General features: G+C 39.0%; 2 protein-coding genes across 2 annotated transcripts; one reads left to right on the top strand and one right to left on the bottom strand.

Annotated features, from left to right (window-relative positions):
- Window positions 1-3340: 3340 nt before the first annotated feature.
- On the top strand, window positions 3341-7892 carry tmem151ba (transmembrane protein 151Ba; the record flags this gene model as incomplete). The annotated part of the gene is made up of 2 exons (XM_083934423.1): window positions 3341-3424; window positions 6453-7892. 2 exons carry the CDS (start codon window positions 3341-3343, stop codon window positions 7890-7892), a joined length of 1524 nt encoding a protein of 507 aa, XP_083790549.1.
- Window positions 7893-13737: 5845 nt separating this feature from the next.
- Window positions 13738-17157, bottom strand: drc5 (dynein regulatory complex subunit 5; the record flags this gene model as incomplete). The annotated part of the gene is made up of 4 exons (XM_083934595.1): window positions 17045-17157; window positions 16389-16957; window positions 15029-15478; window positions 13738-13908 (listed from the first exon to the last, which is right to left on the bottom strand). The coding sequence occupies exons 1-4, from the start codon at window positions 17139-17141 to the stop codon at window positions 13738-13740; spliced, it is 1287 nt and encodes a 428-aa protein (XP_083790721.1). The 5' UTR covers window positions 17142-17157.
- Window positions 17158-19740: the final 2583 nt, after the last annotated feature.

Raw genomic sequence — 19740 nt, 5'->3', positions numbered from 1 at the left:
GAAAGGCGATAAGCTGACATGTGAAAGAGAAGCTGTTTTTGTCCGGGGGAATCCCCAGTGCGCGTGAGCACACACACACACACACACACACACACACACACACACACGGAAACATACACGCGCGCGCACACACACACACACAAAGATACATACACGCACGCGCGCTGGAAGAGCGTCAAGGTCCAACAGTCAAAGTAAAAGCAGAAGCGATGCGATTTTCAAAATAAAACTATTAAATACAATTAATGACATTTCTAGTCCATCATAAGCAGCTTTTTTGTCTGTGTGTTTATGGTACTCTTTTATTTTTACTTTGTTACTTTACTGCTTTTTTTTTGTTTGATTGTGTTTACCTTTAATAATTAATAACATTAACCTGCCTAAGGGACTAAAGATGGAAATTAGCTACAGGATATGATCTTGCATATTTGCATGTAAATGTTTATCAATATGCACTTTCCTTGCTCTTAAATACATCTGAAATATGAACCATACCAGTAAATAAAATAGTTATACTTTAAATCACAACGAACCGATCTGGAATCAGAAACGTTGTGCGTTTTTTAGTTATATGATTTGATTCAGACTACAACTTTTGTTTGTGTTTGTTGTGTTTTAACTGTTACTGCTGCCTATCTTAGTCAGGTCTCCCTTGAAAAAGAGACTCTTAATCTCAACGGGACTAAACCTGGTTAAATAAAGGTAAATAAAACAAAAAGACCGCAAATATAGAATATCAATAAGGTGCAAACACAAATGATACACAATACCAAAAATATAAAAAGGTTAAAGGTCAAAGTTGCATTATTGTTATGAGGTCTCGCAATGCACACTTTCCAAATCAGCCTGTGCTGAAACTAAATGAAATCATGCAACAGTAATATCACATTGACACAAATCACTCAACTAACTGATGGTCCATAGGAGCCAATCAAATCAAGTCTTGGATGAATGGTAAATTAATAAGTCGTGTGTTGACCATTGTTGACCAATTTTCCTTTTTTATTGTTTTTTTTTAAATAGCTTAGACAAAGTTGTTTTTAATGCTTAAGCTCAATTATTGAATGCTCAACCTGTGCGACCAGCCATGCAATTTAAGTAGCCCAATTATCAAGTCTATTAACTTTTTCACCAAAATGAAAGTCATAACCAGAAGTCCTAATCTTTAGAAGGTGTGTCACTGGTTGTAGTATGAAACCACAAACATTTTATCATTCAAGGGACTTTTTGAGAAGCTGCAAAACCTGAACAGGTTTACATATCTCTTCCTATTTAATTCAACAGCAACACTGAATGATCATTAGTGTTGCAATGTGTGCTATCGAGTATGTGCAATGTCAATGTGCACTTTGAATTTCAGTATTACACAACTTCACAATATGCTGGTTGTTTTGCATACTTGTGCAGGAACTTAAGTATCTTTCCATTGATACAGTCAAACAATAATGTAATTTTTCTTAGTCAAGAAGGGACAAAATGCTCCTATTTGTCCCATATTTTCCGTCTTGGGCCCCAGGCATATACAGGAAAAGAAAATACATGTAAGCAGAGTTAAAAGCTGCAGTTTTTGACCTCCCAAAAGTTCGGGAATAACCCAGTTGTCATTTCTTGTTTCCTCTTCTGTCATGAAAATACTTGTTGTGGTTTGGCCGTTAGAGGGCTCACTTCAGAGCCACTGCTGAGGGCTAGAATCATCATAAATATAGTCTATAAAACAATACTGACCCTCAGAGAAACATTTTAATGCTGCCAAGAGACACCATCTGTTTTCATGTCATACTGTTATGTTTACTTATTCCATTTTATGCCAGCAGTCCAGTCCAATGTCCATACTGCGGGCTATGATAAACAAGGACTCGTGTGCCAGGGCTGTAAGGTAATGGGTTCCTATATTGTGCTGTTTACAAAGGTGAAACAGACATGGCAGGAATGTAGATTATTCTTTTCAAGAATTATGTCTATGACAAAATGTTTAACTATTGAATATAGTTAGGATTAGACTGATTTGACAGAAAAACAGCTTTTTTCCAAAAAGCTGTGGCACTACTAAAATCAGACATCTCCTCCAGACTGAATTTACTTACATTGCACTCAAGCCACTAACTATTCCTACACCAACCACGCCTCATTCAGTACCCTAATACACACATATATATATATATCACTCCATATCCATCATTCGTTAGTGTATTATACCTCGTATTGCTCTTATGTTGTACTTGTTATTGCTGCATTATCTCATTTATGCCTTATTTTATTCTCTGTAAATATGTGAAGTCCTTAATTAGATTTAGCATTTGAGGCTAACACAATTGCAATAAATGACAATAAAGTTCTTCAATCTTGAATTAATTGGTGTTTATGTAATTAAACTGCAGAACAAAGTGCTCTACAAACACAGTTTGTGAATGATAAAGATTCAATCATACAATTAACAATATCACTACAAGAAAAACACATTAACCAGCATAATATATTGCACATATTGTGCTTATAATTATGTATTAATAATATATCTTGAATGAACTTTACAAATGGTCGCAGGCCTAATGTACTAAATGCATTCTATTGTTTTACCTGAAGGATATATGGTGCTCAGTGTGTGAGTTTACTGTGGGGGCTGAATGTTATGTTTAAATATAAAATACTAAACATAAGCTGATATGGTTGTATAACTCTGCCAACTTCTTTTTTTATTATGTATAGGCTACAGTCATATTTTTAAAGAGGTTATTATTATGTTAATTGGCCCATAAAGAGAAGGTCATGGGATGCTGGGGGTGGGCGCCTCTCTGCACCGCCTTTGTGTTGTGATTTATTTGTGTGTGTGTGTGTGTGTGTGTGTGTGTGTGTGTGTGTGTGTGTGTGTGTGTGTGTGTGTGTGTGTGTGTGTGTGTGTGTGTGCGTGTTATTTACATTCGGAGTGGCTGCTCGCACGTGCCGCTGCCAGTCGTCTTTGTCCGGCTCCACAGCTTCACTGGCTGCCATGGGCACTGCCCACAGGGACCGGAGCTCACTGCCGCCTTTGCCGTAACATTGCATCCCTTGCAGCGGTCTTCATCAGCACCTAGTCGTTGCATCGCGAGAGGCGTCTCAGTCTATTTTGCGCGGCTTCCGAGGCACAATGACCGGTTTCCCGTAGACGATACTCAGCCACGTCTGCCCACCTGGAAGATGCTGGGATGGTGCATGTTTTGAGCGTTTCCATTTGGGCTCCGGCCGGACGGGGCTCTTTTGGATGATGCGCAGAGGTCCTCTCGGTGTCTTTATGTTTCACCCTGTTTTGGAAAACCCCATCCCATAAGGAGATCCATGACCCGGTTTTCGTACCGTTGTCATCATGTCCCCTGCATCGGCTGCAACGGGCAGTGAAAGCAGCACCACCACCGTCCCCGAAGAGGAGTCGGACAGCCCCCGCGAGGAGGTGAGCACACATTGTTTACGATGTGGAGGCCACTTTTCATACCCCAAATCGTGGATTGGCAAATTAAGCCTTTAATTAGTGTGACATGTTTCACTGATGTCACAGTGGAATCCCAATAATCTACTATTAACATGAGTTTTTGGAGATTAGGGTTTAATGTGGGCCAGTGCGCTTGGGAATTAGTTGTAATACCGTAATACAGTTCTATACATAATAATATAACCTGTGCGTCCAAGCGCGCACCCGAGAGTGTGAACGTGCATGAATGTACTGCTTTTTAGTCTCTCCTCCAGACAAGTTTCCAAAATGGGGTTCAGGGACCTCTTGTGGGTCCTGGAAAGGGTCCAAACGGGCCCTCGGGAAACTGAATCAGTGTAATATCACTGTACAATATAAGAATGGCTATTTCTTTTTTTTTTTCTTCTAATGTTTCCACACTTTCCCATAATAAAACTCCCAGCAGGAACTGAATATGTGTGGGTTTGGTACTTTAAACACACAGAAGTCTTGCTCTAGACGGTGAAGTAAACTATGCATGGACAGATTTGACATGTTATGATATCATAATCTGTTGCAGGCAACATCCCAAGATTGTTTAAACAGACGCACACCAAAATATTTCATGCATGGGGAAATAGGGATTCAAGTCTTTAGGGATCTTTTGCCTGAGTAAGAAATGTAATAGGATACATACTAGCCCATAATGATACAGGGGTTAAGATTCAATATATTGTGATGTTTCGCGATACTTTAATTAAGGTTCTATATTACGATTTTTGCAAAAAATCTAATTTTAGGAAAACTGTCAAAGTGTAAAGAACAGACCACCATATGCATACATTGTTACGTTGGATAGACTATTAATAAAATATAAACTATTAATCAAATATCAAGTGTTTTGGAGAATTGAAACAGTATCACAAAACATAACATTGTGTATCTGTATTTTCTTACAGCTCTTTACCCTTCAAACACACATTGGATAAGTTACATATCCATTACACAAGAGGGTTTTTATATAACCCACACTGGTCTTATTATGTCAAGAGAAAGTGTCCATGAGTATGAGAGGCACTTATTTAAAGACACCGCAATGGTTTCATAAATTGTGAAGCTTCTCCAGTCCTGAAGGTTCTGACTGAAACATTTGTTTTCTAAAATATTGATTACATTTCATAACAGCTTGTTCTATGAACTGTATCCTTATAGAAACAGCGACTCTCATTTTATTCTTAGGCTATTTTATAAAAATAAGCTCAATTTCCAGGCCAACGTCTAGATTGTTTTGCTTGACATTTCTGCTTCATTAATTCCATGTTGGGAGTCAAAAACACCGGTGGGTTTTACCTTCCGATCTACTTTGGGAGTCCCTGCATGACAAACGTGTGAGGTATTTTTCCCTCTGTATGCTTAAGACGTGGTCTTTCATGCTATTTAACCAGGCCACAGGAATGTCTTTGTCTAATGTATCAAAAATGTCAACACCACTGTTCATGTGGTGAGTCACTTCCTTCCTTTTCTGCCATCCATTGGCCTAATGAACAGCGCGGTTATGATCTCAAGCAGGGAGTTTTTATGTTTTTTTAACATTATTAATTCAGTAAGCTTCTACTCATCTCTGGTATAATTCTTTAAATCAATGGTAAAACTACAGTGTAAATGAATTTTGTGAGCTATTCTTTAATTTCCATATCAGCAAATTTCTATATATGAACGCTATTTCAAGATTATATTTGCTTCTTATCATATATTTTTAACCAAATATTGCCACATACAGGTATATTTTCTGTCCGTGACAACGTTTCCTTCTACACAACTGTTTGTAATTATTCCTGCTGCTTAAACAGATGGTTGGATGGAGGTTGTAAAGTGTAACATGAGCCACAAAGTATGTCATGTTGTATTGATTACAGTTGTCAAGCGTGTACAGGATGCTAGTGAGTAAATACACCTTCTGCAGTAGGTTAATGTCAATGGGGAATTTCAATGTTAATCCCCTTTACCCTGTGGGGTGTAGCCTTGGGTTGGTAAGGGGATTTGGGGACCGTGTGGCCAAGGTGGGGAAGATAATTACGGAGGAAAAGCATCTATTATTTATGCTTCTCTGTCACTCGAAGAGCACAGAGCTGACATATTGAATTCAATACATCAATGCAGTGATGCTGGTTGTTGTGGTCACACGTATATGCAGCAGACGGAGAGGATAACCTTCGTTTTTCATATGAATCAGTGCTGCTACAGTACAAGTGTTTTATGTGTATATTCTGTAGGCTCTGCCCAAGTGTAATGTCTGTTATGCAAATTCTATGAATGAATTTACGTATAATTCATTCTTCCTGGGGCTTTTGAATCTCTGTTGGGTTTGTGTGGCAGCTTTCCCAAAAGGCGTGACTAGCTCTGATGCAGGCACTGGGGCTTGTTGTGCCCCGCGGTGATAAAGGATGGCACCAGCTTAATGCTGCCAGAGTCAAACGACTGCTTTTTTCTGGCTGGCTTGACATTAAATGTGGAATTTACCCCTCAGAATATTCTCTTTTACTTCTTCCCTATTCTCAAATATCATGTTTATATAGACACACACACCATGGCCATGAACACCCACACTGCAGTCAAACAGAAGCTCACAGTTCTCCTTACTGACATCAAGGTACTTAACATTGCACTTTTGCATTAATCAGACATTTTTCTTGAATTTAATTATAAGAGTGGGTGTCTTTTGATTACAACAAGCACAGACCAAGGCATGAGAAATTGCCTCACGGCTCATGCATAAACTATGCAAAAGCACTTACCACGCAGAATATTTCCATAAATATTTTATACGAATGAGCCTAACTTTTTAACTGCTTTAACTTTATAAAGATATTTAGGTCATATTTATGTTCATTATTTAAATAACAACTTTATATTCAAGTGAAATGGCTTTGATTGTTTTTTACAGTTATATTTTTTTAAATTGATATTACAATACACCTATATGTGCCATTTGCTTCCAGTGACTTACTGCTGTTTTCCACCTTCTTTGTAGCAGCGGCCCCAGAAACAGTCCCTGGCTAAATCCTTGTGTCAGGAAACTCACTGGAAATGTCTGCTGCTGTCCCTGCTGATGTACGGCTGTGTCGGGGTGATGGTCTGGTGCCAGGTGACCAAGGTCACGCGCCTCTCCTTTGACAGCGCCTACAAGGGGTCGATGATGTATCACGACAGTCCCTGCTCCAACGGGTACATCTACATCCCTTTGGCCTTCCTGGTCATGTTGTACGTGGTATACCTGGTGGAGTGTTGGCACTGCTACACCAGAAATGAGCTGCAGTACAAGGTGGATGTGGACAATGTGGCAGAGCGCATCCAGCGAATGCAGCAGGCTACGCCCTGCATCTGGTGGAAGGCCATTAGCTACCATTATATCAGGAGGACGCGGCAGGTGACACGCTACCGTAACGGAGATGCCTACACCACCACACAGGTCTACCATGAGCGAGTCAACACCCACGTGGCTGAGGCGGAGTTTGACTATGGGAACTGTGGAGTTAAGGACATTGCAAAGCACCTGCTGGGCCTGGCTGACTTCCCCATCACTAGGCTGAGGTTCACTAAGTGCTTTAGCTTTGCCAATGTGGAGTCAGAGAACTCCTACCTGACCCAGCGGGCCAGGTTCTTCACAGAGAATGAGGGCCTGGATGACTACATGGAGGCCCGTGAGGGGATGCACCTGAAGAATGTAGACTTTAAGGAGTATATGATTGCCTTTTCTGACCCTAATCACCTTCCCTGGTACGCAGCCAACTCCACTTTCTGGGTGGCAGCCGCTTTCACCCTCTCCTGGCCTCTGAGGGTGCTGACAGAGTACCGCACTGCATGTGTACACTACCATGTAGAGAAGCTGTTTGGCTTTGACTATGTTCCAGCAACACCATCTGAGGAGCGGCCACAATGCAGACACATCCCACGAGTTAACACAATTGACAGCACCGAGCTGGAGTGGCACATCCGCTCCAACCAGCAGCTGGTGCCCAGCTACTCAGAGGCAGTGCTCATGGACTTGGCCCAGCTCTCAGGGAGCTGTAACAACTACTCCGTATGTGGAGGCTATGGTAGCTACAGGCAGAACTGTGAACGCTGCCACCGTGCTATCAGCAGCTCCTCCATCTTCTCTCGCAGTGCCCTCAGCATCTGCAACACGGGGAGTCCCCGCATCCCCTTCAGCGCCAGCCGCTTTTCGCTGGGTCGGTTGTACGGCTCCAGGCGGAGCTGCCTATGGAGGAGCAGTGGGAGCCTGAATGAGCGGCCCTGCCCTACAGAGAGCACAAGCTGTCTGTCAGGCCAGCAGACCAGTGAGGAGAACCCTCCAGCCTACCAGGATGCTCTGTGCTTCCCAGTGCTCATTGTACATCGCAACGAAGGCTGCCTCAATCACGACCACCGCTCCCTGCACAGAAACGGCTCCTGTGTGGAGACTTCTCTATGACCCACAGCTGCCAGACCGATCTGACAAAGGAGTGTAATGATACAGGAACAGAGTGAGAAACCTCTTTACACCAGTGTTGGGCTAACATTGACTTCCATTTCCCCCTGGAAAAACAGAGGTAACTCAGTCACCTGCAAGTTACCACAAACAAGGATTAGTTCAAGTTTTTACAAATACTGTAACCTCAAACAAACAGGAAACAGAATATCTGGGAAAGTCCCGTACAGTACAGTCAATAAGTCAGGGAGAAAAAAGACGTTATGCTGTTGATGAGACTGTTACTTAAAATACAATGCGGCTTTAGAGGACCAAATTGCCAAAGTGTCACGTACTGTCCTACGGTGTCTATAAGGACAAGAGTCAAATAACCAAGGAATACCAAGGGGGGATCACATCCTACTGTAAATGCCATATTTGTAAGACTTAGTCACAGACAAGGACATGAGTAACACTTTCTAGTATTTCAAGACTAGGACTAGTTGTGACTCAGCTGTGGTTTAAATATTGCCAAGAAATAATTGAGATACGACAATTCACGGACGCATGAATGAGAAATAAAGAAATAGAGAAAATCACTGCCTCACATCATGTGAGTGATGATATAATGTGAGTCAATTGGGTGAATTATGAGGGAAAATGAAAAGATATCTGCCTCCTTGTCAAAGCATAATTAACCAGACTAAATATTTTTGCTGAAACAAAATGTCTTATGGATCTTATAAAAGTTAATTTAGGCCCGAATCTAAAATCTTAACCTCTGCATGTGTAACTTTTTGATACTGGCTGATTTAAATCTGTTCATTCAAAGTCAATGCTCATGGAAATCCATTTTAAAAGGAATACATTTCCATAATATAAAAGTAAATGTCTGATGCAGATGGTGAAATATCAAGTTTAGCTGAAATCACTGTGGTAGCGATGACATTATACTTCCTGGCTTGCTAAATATAGCAACACAGTTCATGAATAATTTAGCACAGGAGGGCTAAAGGACACGAGAACTTCAAACTGAATCAACAACACATCTTCAAACTGTTACTTACTATAAACTTTACATTTTCTATAGAAACCAACTACATCGTAATAAACCCCACCATAATATTAGCAGATCGTTGTCAACTCAGCTAGTTTAAAATCTCAAAGATGCATTTAATTTCATATTTGGCAATATTTTTTATTCAGCCTACCTCCTTATTTAAGTGCCTAGCTTTTAACTGTTACTGACAAGCTTAAGCTATCATAAATAGTAATTTCATCATCTTCCTATTCAAACAAGTTGAATTTATACTTATAAAAGCATGTACACACATGATATCATTATTGTTTAAAATACACAATATTTTAAGAACAGGGCCCTAACTGTTTTCAGAGGATTTTCCTCATAATATAACACAGCTCTTGAGTACTTCTACTGCTGCTGCTGCTGCTGCTGCTGCTGATGCTGATCAGAGAGACAGCCAGAGAGCTAGCCATCAAAGACGCTAGAAATAGGCAGAGGCCTGGATTCACTACAGATAGTGTCGGATTTAATAATATGACTGGAATACTTTACAGAACTAAAAAAAAAACAAGACTTCCTCTCAAATGAGCGCACGCTAGTCATCCTGAATTATATTTGACAGCCATGCAAGGCACAACAAAAAATGATTTAAAGGAAACAGTGATCAAAATCAGGCACGATAGAACTTTTGAAACAAATATTATGTAGGAATTAGTATCAATTCAACAGTTCAGAGTTTTTTTTTATGTACAATCCAACCTTCATCTCATGAGACCTGCAGTGAAAGATAAACTGGCATAGGCAGATCATTATCCACCATTAGGAACATGAGAAACATTCAAATTTGGGATGCACAGTGGATCTTTTTCAGCTGACAACCAAGAATGACCTGCTTTTCCTGGCCGATAACAATAAGATAACCGATAATTTCACATTTTTGTATTTTAAAGAGAGGTTCATATAAGTGTTCAGTATTTTTTTCCTAGTAAAATACATCAAAAGACTAAACAAACATTATTTGGCTTTTACAGAGCAATTTGCCAAATAATTGAGATGAAATACTTCAAAATAATCTGTCAAATCAGGCATGTAAATATACACTCAATATGCATTTATTGGCAGATAATGAACCAAAGATAAAAGGGCATACCACCTACTGTATCGTGTGTAAAGATGATGCGCTTGTTAAGTCAATTAAAGCCATTTGGATTTATATTATCAGACAACAATTTAACGGCTAGAACTTTATAATCTGGATATAACATAACAAATTTCCCATTATCGGTACTGATATATACTGTGCATCCTTAATTCAAATGTCTAAACAATATTAAATACCCAAATCTCGCCTTTGGTCAGACATTTTGTGTTACTTCCTGTTTCAAGTTGTCGTCACAATAATGAGCATGTACTGTACATTGTGAACATTTAGCCATACTCATTACGTTCCATGTTAAGTTTGGAGACTAGCTTTATAGCAATAATAGAGAATACAGTAAACAAAATCAAATGGAGTCAGGCATGATAGAAACACTGATTCTATCAAACCTCTCATTTCATTCAACAACAGACAGTGTAGCATGAAAACATTTGGTAAAAAGTTTTACACCGTTTTCACAACTCACATCATCATCTATGCAAGCCCCTAGAACTCAGGAAAGTATTGTGGGCAAAAATTTTGCTTTCCAACAACATCGTAAAACCTGCTCATCAGTCCTTTCTCTAAACTGTAGGTTTATGCAGACATTTTCTTTTTGCTTTTCAAAGGCTTCAACAAGGATCAGCTGTGTAATAACTGGATCGTTTTTTAAATAAGCGGTGTGCAAACCCAGGATGTTGAACCAAACTGACAAACAAATGTCTACAAATGTTCCGACTCCTAGCAAAGGTAGAGAGGCAGGTCGGATACAACAGAGAAACATGTTGGATATCTGATCCTGCTCAGGATTTAAGTTGCACCAACTATTCAGAAATCGATTTCTGAGTCCTTCCTAAATTCTAATTAACAGTAAGTATGAAACTAGGGATTAATTGAGTTTCACCATTGGAACTTCATAAATGTGTACATTTGTTAACATTGGTAACATAACTCCAAATGTTACACAACCTTATAGTTATTGTGTCATTTAGAGATTGACATTGAGGTTTACTGACTGCTTTTTTGTGGAAAATAATTACACATTATAAATTAAACAACATTTAAATTAAGTGTCAGGTCATATACGGTATGTTGACCAAAATAAATATTACCCGATACTCTTCAATATAAATAGATCATGTATTATCAAATTAGTTAAGTCCAGTTACAGTTAAAATATAAAGTAGCAACTTATCTCTACTTAAGAACTAGTTTGTGTGGTGCAACACATTTTAATTTAGTGATGTGTAAAACTCCACACAGGCAAGTTTGTACTTACGAACAGCTGGGGAAACCGACTCCATGTCCTGATGTGGGTGACACTTATGTATTTAGATCTCTCTTAAATTTTAAAGAAATAGTTTCTATAGAGACATGGAGATGTGCCCATTTGCCTTCTTGCAGAGAGTTAGATGAGGACATAAACACCAATCTGATGTCTGTACAATAAATACAGTATAAAGCTCCCGCCAGCACTGGGCTAGCTTAGCTTAGCACAAAGACTGGAAACAGAGGGAAAGAGCTAGCATGTCCAAACAAAATGAACCTTAGAGGCTCACTATTTAAAATGTTTTATCTTGTTTGTTTATTTTGTACAAGGGTTAAAATCTAAGCTACGCCTCCAGTTTAAGCCAAGCAATGCTAACGGGCTGTAGTTCTGTATTAGTCTTATATTTACTGGAAGTACATGAGATTGATATTGATCTTCTCATCTTATTCTCAGCAAGAAAACAAACAAGCATATATCCGTAAATGTGAAATGATCTCTTTAATGGTTATTGGGTGGTGTGGTTTTTGAGCAACATGAAAAGCATCTTGGCAGGAAACCAAATGAGATGTACAGCAGGTATTGGAAGTCATTTACTAATTAATTCACTTGGTCATGAAGGGCTGAAACACATCACCAGCATGCATTGGTCAGAAATCATGTACTGTTCATGTACTGTGGGGTTAAGTGAAGAAGCATAAGGAAACCACACGGAAGAGCATGCAAATTCCACAGGGCATTAAAAATGTAAAAAGTATCTAGTATATGATTTTAGTCACCGTTTTATACTGAAGTCATCACATTCTCTCCTTCATAAGCCAACAAGCCTGTGAGATGGCTTCACTGTGATCCATACAGTCATGTGTGAGAATAGAAAAATCTGTTTACCAGTGCAATGTTTACATAACAAATGACAAAAAAGCAGTTATAAATTTGACTGGAAGGTTCACAACTAGACATTTTTCCTTCATAGACAAGTGTTAGCATAAAAGTTCTTGTCATCAGCACTGAACCCTTTATCGTGTGTATTCAGTAGATTAGGTTGTCATGATATTAACTCTTTCACTCAAGAATGCTCTGGAGGTTTTTCTTTTTATATTAAAATGATTTTGTGCATTTTCAAGACAGTAGGGCAGAGAGGATTTGTACTGTAAATAAAATAGAGACGAGAGGTTAGAATGACTGTCGATGTGGATCTTGTACTTAGCTGAATGTGTTGCGTATACTCGAAGGTAACTGAAGCAGGGGCATTTTTAACGTGCAGATGCTTAATGGTAAGTTTGTTGAGTCATGGCAATGGCAATGCAATTCGCTGTAAATTGTTTGAGGCTACACAGCCAACAGCATCTTTGTGCTGCTTCCCATGTGCTATTCTGAATGATGGTTATTTCCCTTTAAACCCATTTTTTACATTTTTAAAATTTGATACACCTTTATTTAACTCTAAATGATATGAATAAAGAATGATATGACTGATTTAGGCTCGGGGGCACACACATGTACACAAACACATCTCTTTAAGGGAAATGGTCGGATAATTATTGATAGTGATTAGTGATCTAAAGAATATCAGCATTCGATCGTTGTAGATTGCTCTACGTGCTTGTCCACCATCAACTTACAGATCTTACAGAATAAGCTTTGTATCTTTTCATATGATTCTAGTCAACGATGTAATTTTGCAACATTAATAATTACAGTAAAGATGTTTTTTTGCTGCCTAGAAAATTGTCATTACTATAGTATTAGTCAGTAGATATAGGTTTTAAAACAAAACAACAACGCAAGTCTGTATGTATTCCAACACCACCACAACGTTGCCTTGATGTTACATAAGGACTGAATACCAAATCTGTGTATCAAAATGGAAAAAAAGGCTCCTCAATAAATGGAAATGCTCACTAAAATATGTGTCAAACTTTACTTTATGACAACTGTGGCCAAATCCCCAAAAAGTTGAGATTGTGATGCGTATCGTAGACTAGATATATGGTCTTAATACTGTACGTGCTATTGAGACGTTGAATCACAGTTTTGTGCTTGTAGTTTTTATACATGTTGTGTGAAGTTGTGTAATTACTGCATGTGCTGCAACAAGTGCTGAGATAATAGAGACATCCTGGTGTAAAATCAAATATTTTACACTGTGCCAAGTATCTGTGGACATCAGAAATATACACAATCAAATTTCACAATGGTTAAAAAAAATGTAAAGTTAACAAAATGGCATTCATCTAAGGGTAGATGGCGCTTTAAAGTTACTATGAACAATCATGTAAGTGTTTCTTTTGTGTGATGTAATTTGGTTAAATCACCCACTTTAGTTTGAGCTGCAAAGTTGGCATACCATGGTCATGACCTGTGGCTAAATTAATGCAAGAAAGCAGAAATAAATGACTAATAATGATGAGTTTGTATTTCAAAAAGAAGCTGCTGACGTTTACTTGGTTTTACTCTCTCGAGCGTGTCTCTTTAGCTCTAAACTCTGGTTGGTCCAAACCACCTGGTTGATGAAGGAAGTTGTCTGTTCGTCGACCTCCGTCAGACGGATATCACATTCTGTTACGCTGGTGTTGTGAGACATCGCCTCCACCAGAGCTTTCCCTCCATCCTGCACACACACAGATGTAGAGAGAAACACATCACAGGATGATGTTCTTGATAACCTTGAAGAATAACCTTGGGTAACTCTTGCTGTCTGAAATAGCCCACACTTGATAAACTGAATGTCATCTGTGTTTGATTGTGAGGTCTGAAACAGGCCTTTCTATTTTTGTGAACAGTAGACCAAGGTCACAGATATTGATGGTACCACACATTGGATTTCTGCTATGTGGGTGATTTTTAATCCTCTGCAGTGTATTCCGGTCAGACATATACTGAATGGTGAAATTATGAAGAGAAGAGAGCATGAGAAGGAGAAAATCTGACCTACCTCTCACAGAGAAACGACACTTACGTACTCAGCTTTCCAGTATTGCATGTTTTACACACATATCTCTAAATTATTGAAAAGCCGTATACTTTCAAGCTTGATACCCTCACTGCACTGTGTCTGTACAGGTACTAGCATGCATTGGGAAAGAAATACAGTGTTGAACACATTTTTATCCTAAAAGAAACAAAATTTGAATGATAACTAGAGATGTTTTCGTTAAATTTTTTTCCTTTTGTCCCATCTTCTTTTATAGGAAAAATGGACATTTATTTATCCATGCCATATCTGGCCAACTAATGGATATAGGAATCGTTTCATTGTTGAGCAATCTGCCGGGAACTTTCTCAATTATACTGGTCTTTAAAATGTCCCCCATCCCCACAAAAACATTACATTTATCATAATAAAAGACAAATAAATAAGCCAAAAATTCCACATTTTAGTTTAGAAATGACTTAAACAATGAATAGATTGTCAAAACAGTTGGCAATAAATTTTCTTTTGACCAACAAATTCTTTAGAGTAATCATTTTTATGCAGTTGGCAAACATGATCTCCGGAGCATAAAGTGAAGTGCAGCTGAAGTAAAACAAAATACAGGTTTGACTAATGAAATTTGTGCCAAATGAAGCTTGACAAGCCAAGTCAAAAATGTCCTAAAATTGTCCCTGTACAGAGTTTGAACCCTTCTGATGTAGATGACAACACTCTATTGACTCTGACACCACCCTCAAGTAAACTTATAACTATTGCAACACTGGATCTAAGGATCAAAGAACAGAAATTGACTTACCACGCCCAGTTTGTTGCAGGAGAGATTGATGCTCTTCATAGTGTTACTCTGAACTAGAACTTTAGACAGTGCAATGGCAGTAGGCTCTGTAACCTCATTGCCTCCCAGGTGCAGGTGACGCAGGGTGTTGTTGTTCAACAAGGCCTTGCCAATAGCCAGCCCGCCCTCATCTCTCAAACGGTTGAGGCGCAGGTTGAGTGACAAAAGGGTGGAATTCTTGGACAAGGCATGAGCTATAGCTTTGGCTCCCGGGCCTCCAATATTGTTGTCACACATGTTCAGGATCTCCAGTTTACTCCTGGTGAGCAGCTTTCCGATGGCTCTAGCTCCTCTGTCTCCGATCACGTTGTGAGAGAAGTCGAGTTCCCTCAGGGATGGGTGGTCCAAAAGGTATTTCATCAGCAGTCGGCACTTTTTATCCTCAATGTGGCTTTGATGGAGCTTTAGAAGCTGTAGAAACAAGATATTATGAAGATAAGTAAGACTATATGCTGAGTAGCACAAAAAACCTGAATCACTAAGAGCACAGATAATGTCATAGAGCACAGAACATGAAAATAACTGCCCTTTTCTTTGACAGTATGAATTTACCACATGATTAAAAGCTCTTGACATGCCAGCAACACATAACAATGAGGGACTGTGCTTAATTTAAAGTAAAATAAAGTGAGTATATCAAAGAAATATGAAAACATTTTATCAATTGGTCGATTGAAAAAGTAAATTGCCAACCATTTCTACTATAATCATGAAGTCACACACAAAATTTGTGATAAACTGCTCAATTCTGGGGATTTGCTGCATTTTTCTGTGTTATCATAGTAACTCAAATATCTTTGGGTTTAAGACTGTTGGCTCAGACACAACAATCAGTCAGAATCATCACCTGTGAAATTGAAATGGGCATTTTTCTTTATTTTCTGATATATTATAGACTAAACAATTATAACCAATAGTCGAATCAGTGATTAGTTGCAGCCTTAAAAAGAATAATATTTTGTACAGTTCCTATATCAAACACAGAAATCAGTAGCTGATATGTCCCATGTTCCCATGCAGAAATAAATTGTGACAAAACTTCTTTGTCTAACAGTGACTTATTTAGGTTGCAGCCAGAGGCCCTGCTGTCTTTTCTTTGACATAAATAGAGCATGAATTTAATGCTTGGATAGTGCCAACAACAATTGTCCTGTTTCATGACATCGGGGACTGTAAAATGTCTGTAAATAATGCTTTTGTAACTGGCAAAACAGTCGGAAGTGCTGAATTACAACACACGAACAGGCTCCACATGATCAGGCTTGGTATTTTGCAACAAGCGACAAAAGGCAGCAAGACATAAACAAGTGAAGATATTCACCTTCAAAGTCTTACAGGACTTAAGGGCCTTGGCGAGGGACTCACAATCTCTGTCAGTCATCTCAAACATCTTCCACTCAAAGTTCATACCACATTGTTTGACCCTGTACACTAAATGGAGCTCTTCCAGTTTTGTCAGCTTGTTGAGCAGGATGTTAAAGTCAAAGTGGTCCATAGACGGTCCATCATACTCATTTTCACTCGCCAACTCTGAGCCATATTCCTCCTCCTCCTTCTCGGGCTCCTTGATAGGTGGCAGGAGTTGTGAGATGTCCAGCCTCTTGACGTAGTTCTTACAAAGAGGTACCACCTCTAAAACTGTCTTTGGCTCTGTTACATCTGGGATAAAAAGCTCAATAATGTTCTCCACGTGCCTCTCAAAGAACATTCGTTTCCAGCTGTGGCCATAATTAGATACATCACAAAGGTGCCACCTCTGCTCGCAGCAATGCTTCCAGTAGACACCGTCGCTGATCAAGTTGGCTGTCAAATGCAGGGGCAGGGAAGTAGACAGTCTCTCCTGCACGTAGTCTTTCTGGTCAGGTGTAAGGACGTCAAATATTGGCTTTTCTGGAACAGGTAAGTTTGCATAAAGTTAAATTTATATAAGCGTGTGTATAAAAATGGTACTTGAATGGTACTTAAACAAGAGCACACCTTCAAAGTTTCTCACGATGCCTTGCAGACAGAGGTTTGATAAAGAAGGCACTATAATCAGGGTCCAGTCTGGATCTTCAGCAATAATCCTCCTCATCTTTTCTTAAGTCTTCAGCTGGGTCGAGGTTGGCTCTAGGATAAGGGGACCTGAGTATTTTTTTAGGATTTTGTAGACTATCCTCTGCATAAAACTGAAGAAAATTATAAATTAAAAGTTGCACATACCATTAAATGCAGATAGAGCATTGCATATTTTCTGGTGTTTTTTATGTGAGAATAGTTTGTTTAATGACACATAAGGCCCGAACAAATTGTTATATATAATATATAATTATATATGGGGATCAGCTAGCGTCAACATGCTGCCAAAGCTATAGCTAAAACCGTCTCTATGGTAACATAAAGGCTACCGCTAATGTTAGCTAAACTGCGACTAGCTTACTACTGCTATCTAGTAAATAATTGAAAAACCTGGTAAAAGTGGTAAACTTGTTCTTTTTTTACACAATTTAAATTAGTTAATTACTTACACACAACTCAATGTAACACGACGCCGCTCAAATGTTAAAGTTTATCTGCAGTGCGCTGCTCTGCGCTTCAACTGTCTCCTAGGTAACAGGACGCTGTTGGTCTACTTCAAGAACTCGCTGTAACTCCGGAAATTTGAAGGCCAGAGCGATTTACTTCGAAGCATGCTGTAACTAGCTAAAGCATTAAGCATTTAACATTTGCAGTGTTTGTTGCTACGTTTAGAGGGCACCAGATAACGGATTTTTGAAAACACAGGATTCCTTGTCGGAATTGTAAGTGAGCAGTATCTTTGTATCTATTTTATTGTTAGAATTCCGGAATTTCCGACTTTCGGGGAATGCAACACGAGGCCATTATATTTCTATGGTATTTATTATTTTATGCTATACACAACAGTGCATATGTAAGATATAATGTTATATATATATATATATATATATATATGAAAGTAATACTAAGTTGCAATTGTCTGGAATAGCCACATTAAGAAACCATATGGTGTTTTATTTGAATACTGCATAGCTTCACCTCAGGCACTATAAACACAAAAAAGAAGAAAGACACAAAAAGAGAAATGTTTTTTCCATATTTTTCAAATACCAATTCATTCTGTTAATCAGTAATCCAAAATTGCCTTAAAGGCATTGTAATCTATTAATACTGTAATTCAGGGATAAAAATGAGCTGCATGGGGAAGATCACATAATTAAAATTAGATTGTTTAATAAGTTTAATTACAGTAATATTTATAAAAAGAGGACAATGCTACGAGTGTTGAGTGAGTGTGTTTTAGGTCTCTGTGGCATCAGTGTTGCAGGAGGCTGTGTGCTGCTGGAGCTGCTGCAGTGTTCAGCCTGATCATGCTGTGAGGAACATTTGGATTCTACAAAGCTGGCAGATGGACCACGGATATGGACCACAGGCCTTTTGGATAAGAGTATACTGGAGCGAATCCATCTTTCTTACAAAAAACAACACAGGTTCGCAGCTACAGTAAATCAGTAAATACCACCTTAAGACAATGCTGACTGTAAAAAATAACATAGAAAAGAAGTGAAAAGCACAGTTTAATGGTTTTCCACACACCCCAACTAAATCTGTGAAGTCAAGACTGGTCCATACGATGTGCATGTACCTTACTGTATATTAAAATATCTATTCTCTATATATAGTAGCTCCATAACATAAATTTGTATACTGCTTTAGTGCAAGATGCACAGGAAATTGTATAAAAGTGTGTGTGTGGGGGGGGGGGGGGGCGCACTTAAATGATCTTGTTAAGACTTTAATACTTTATTAGATCTGTAATTAATGCAAATGTATATAATCAATTAATCTGCCAATGATATTCCCATTTGAACTTCCCAGAACCCAAGTATGAAGTATTTAAAAAGCTTGTTTTGTCTGACTAACAGTCCAAACGCAAACATATCTGTTTTACTATAACAAAGAAAGGCATTAAATCTGCACATTTGAGACATGTTTGCTTGTAAACATGACGGAAACAATAGTTGTTGAATGTTTTTCTGTCTGTAAACCAATTCTTTTGGAGCTTGAGCTACTTTAATCAATTCTGTAATTATCTGGGAGACATTTTCACCCGAGGAACATGACGCAGCAAAAACTGACTCTCTCTGCCCTCAAGAGAGAGAGAGAGAGAGAGAGAGAGAGAGAGAGAGAGAGAGAGAGAGAGAGAGAGAGAGAGAGAGAGAGAGAGAGAGAGAGAGAGAGAGAGAGAGAGAGAGGGAGTGAGAGAGAGAGAGGGGGGGGGTGTTACTGACTTCATAAGGTTGCTCCAAGAGTCGCATGGAGGGTTGGACGGAGAGGCTCCAAACTGTAGCCCCGAGGCAGTCCATCACTGTCGTCCTCGTGTAATACGGTCTGACAGACACACGCTTCCCTCGTACTCTGGCTTTAATGGACTGGCATGACATCAGCCATCCACAGGACGTAAACTTCCTCTGTGCACTCGGGATAGAGTCTCTGTGGGATGAATCACGGTGCTGGGTGTCCCTGAATCTGCACCAAACAAGAAGTGTACAGGTTCACTGACATGCTTGCTTATCCATTGTCTTGGCGTGAGGCAGCATGATTCAGCTGTCAAATATTGTTTTGATTAAAAGGAACCTGGAATAATTCCTGAAACTTCCTAAAAAGGTAGCTAC

The sequence above is a fragment of the Echiichthys vipera genome (assembly GCF_963691815.1).
Source record: "Echiichthys vipera genome assembly, chromosome: 19".
Taxonomy (NCBI): Eukaryota; Metazoa; Chordata; class Actinopteri; order Perciformes; family Trachinidae; genus Echiichthys; species Echiichthys vipera.
This window is presented reverse-complemented; position numbering and strand designations above follow the sequence as displayed.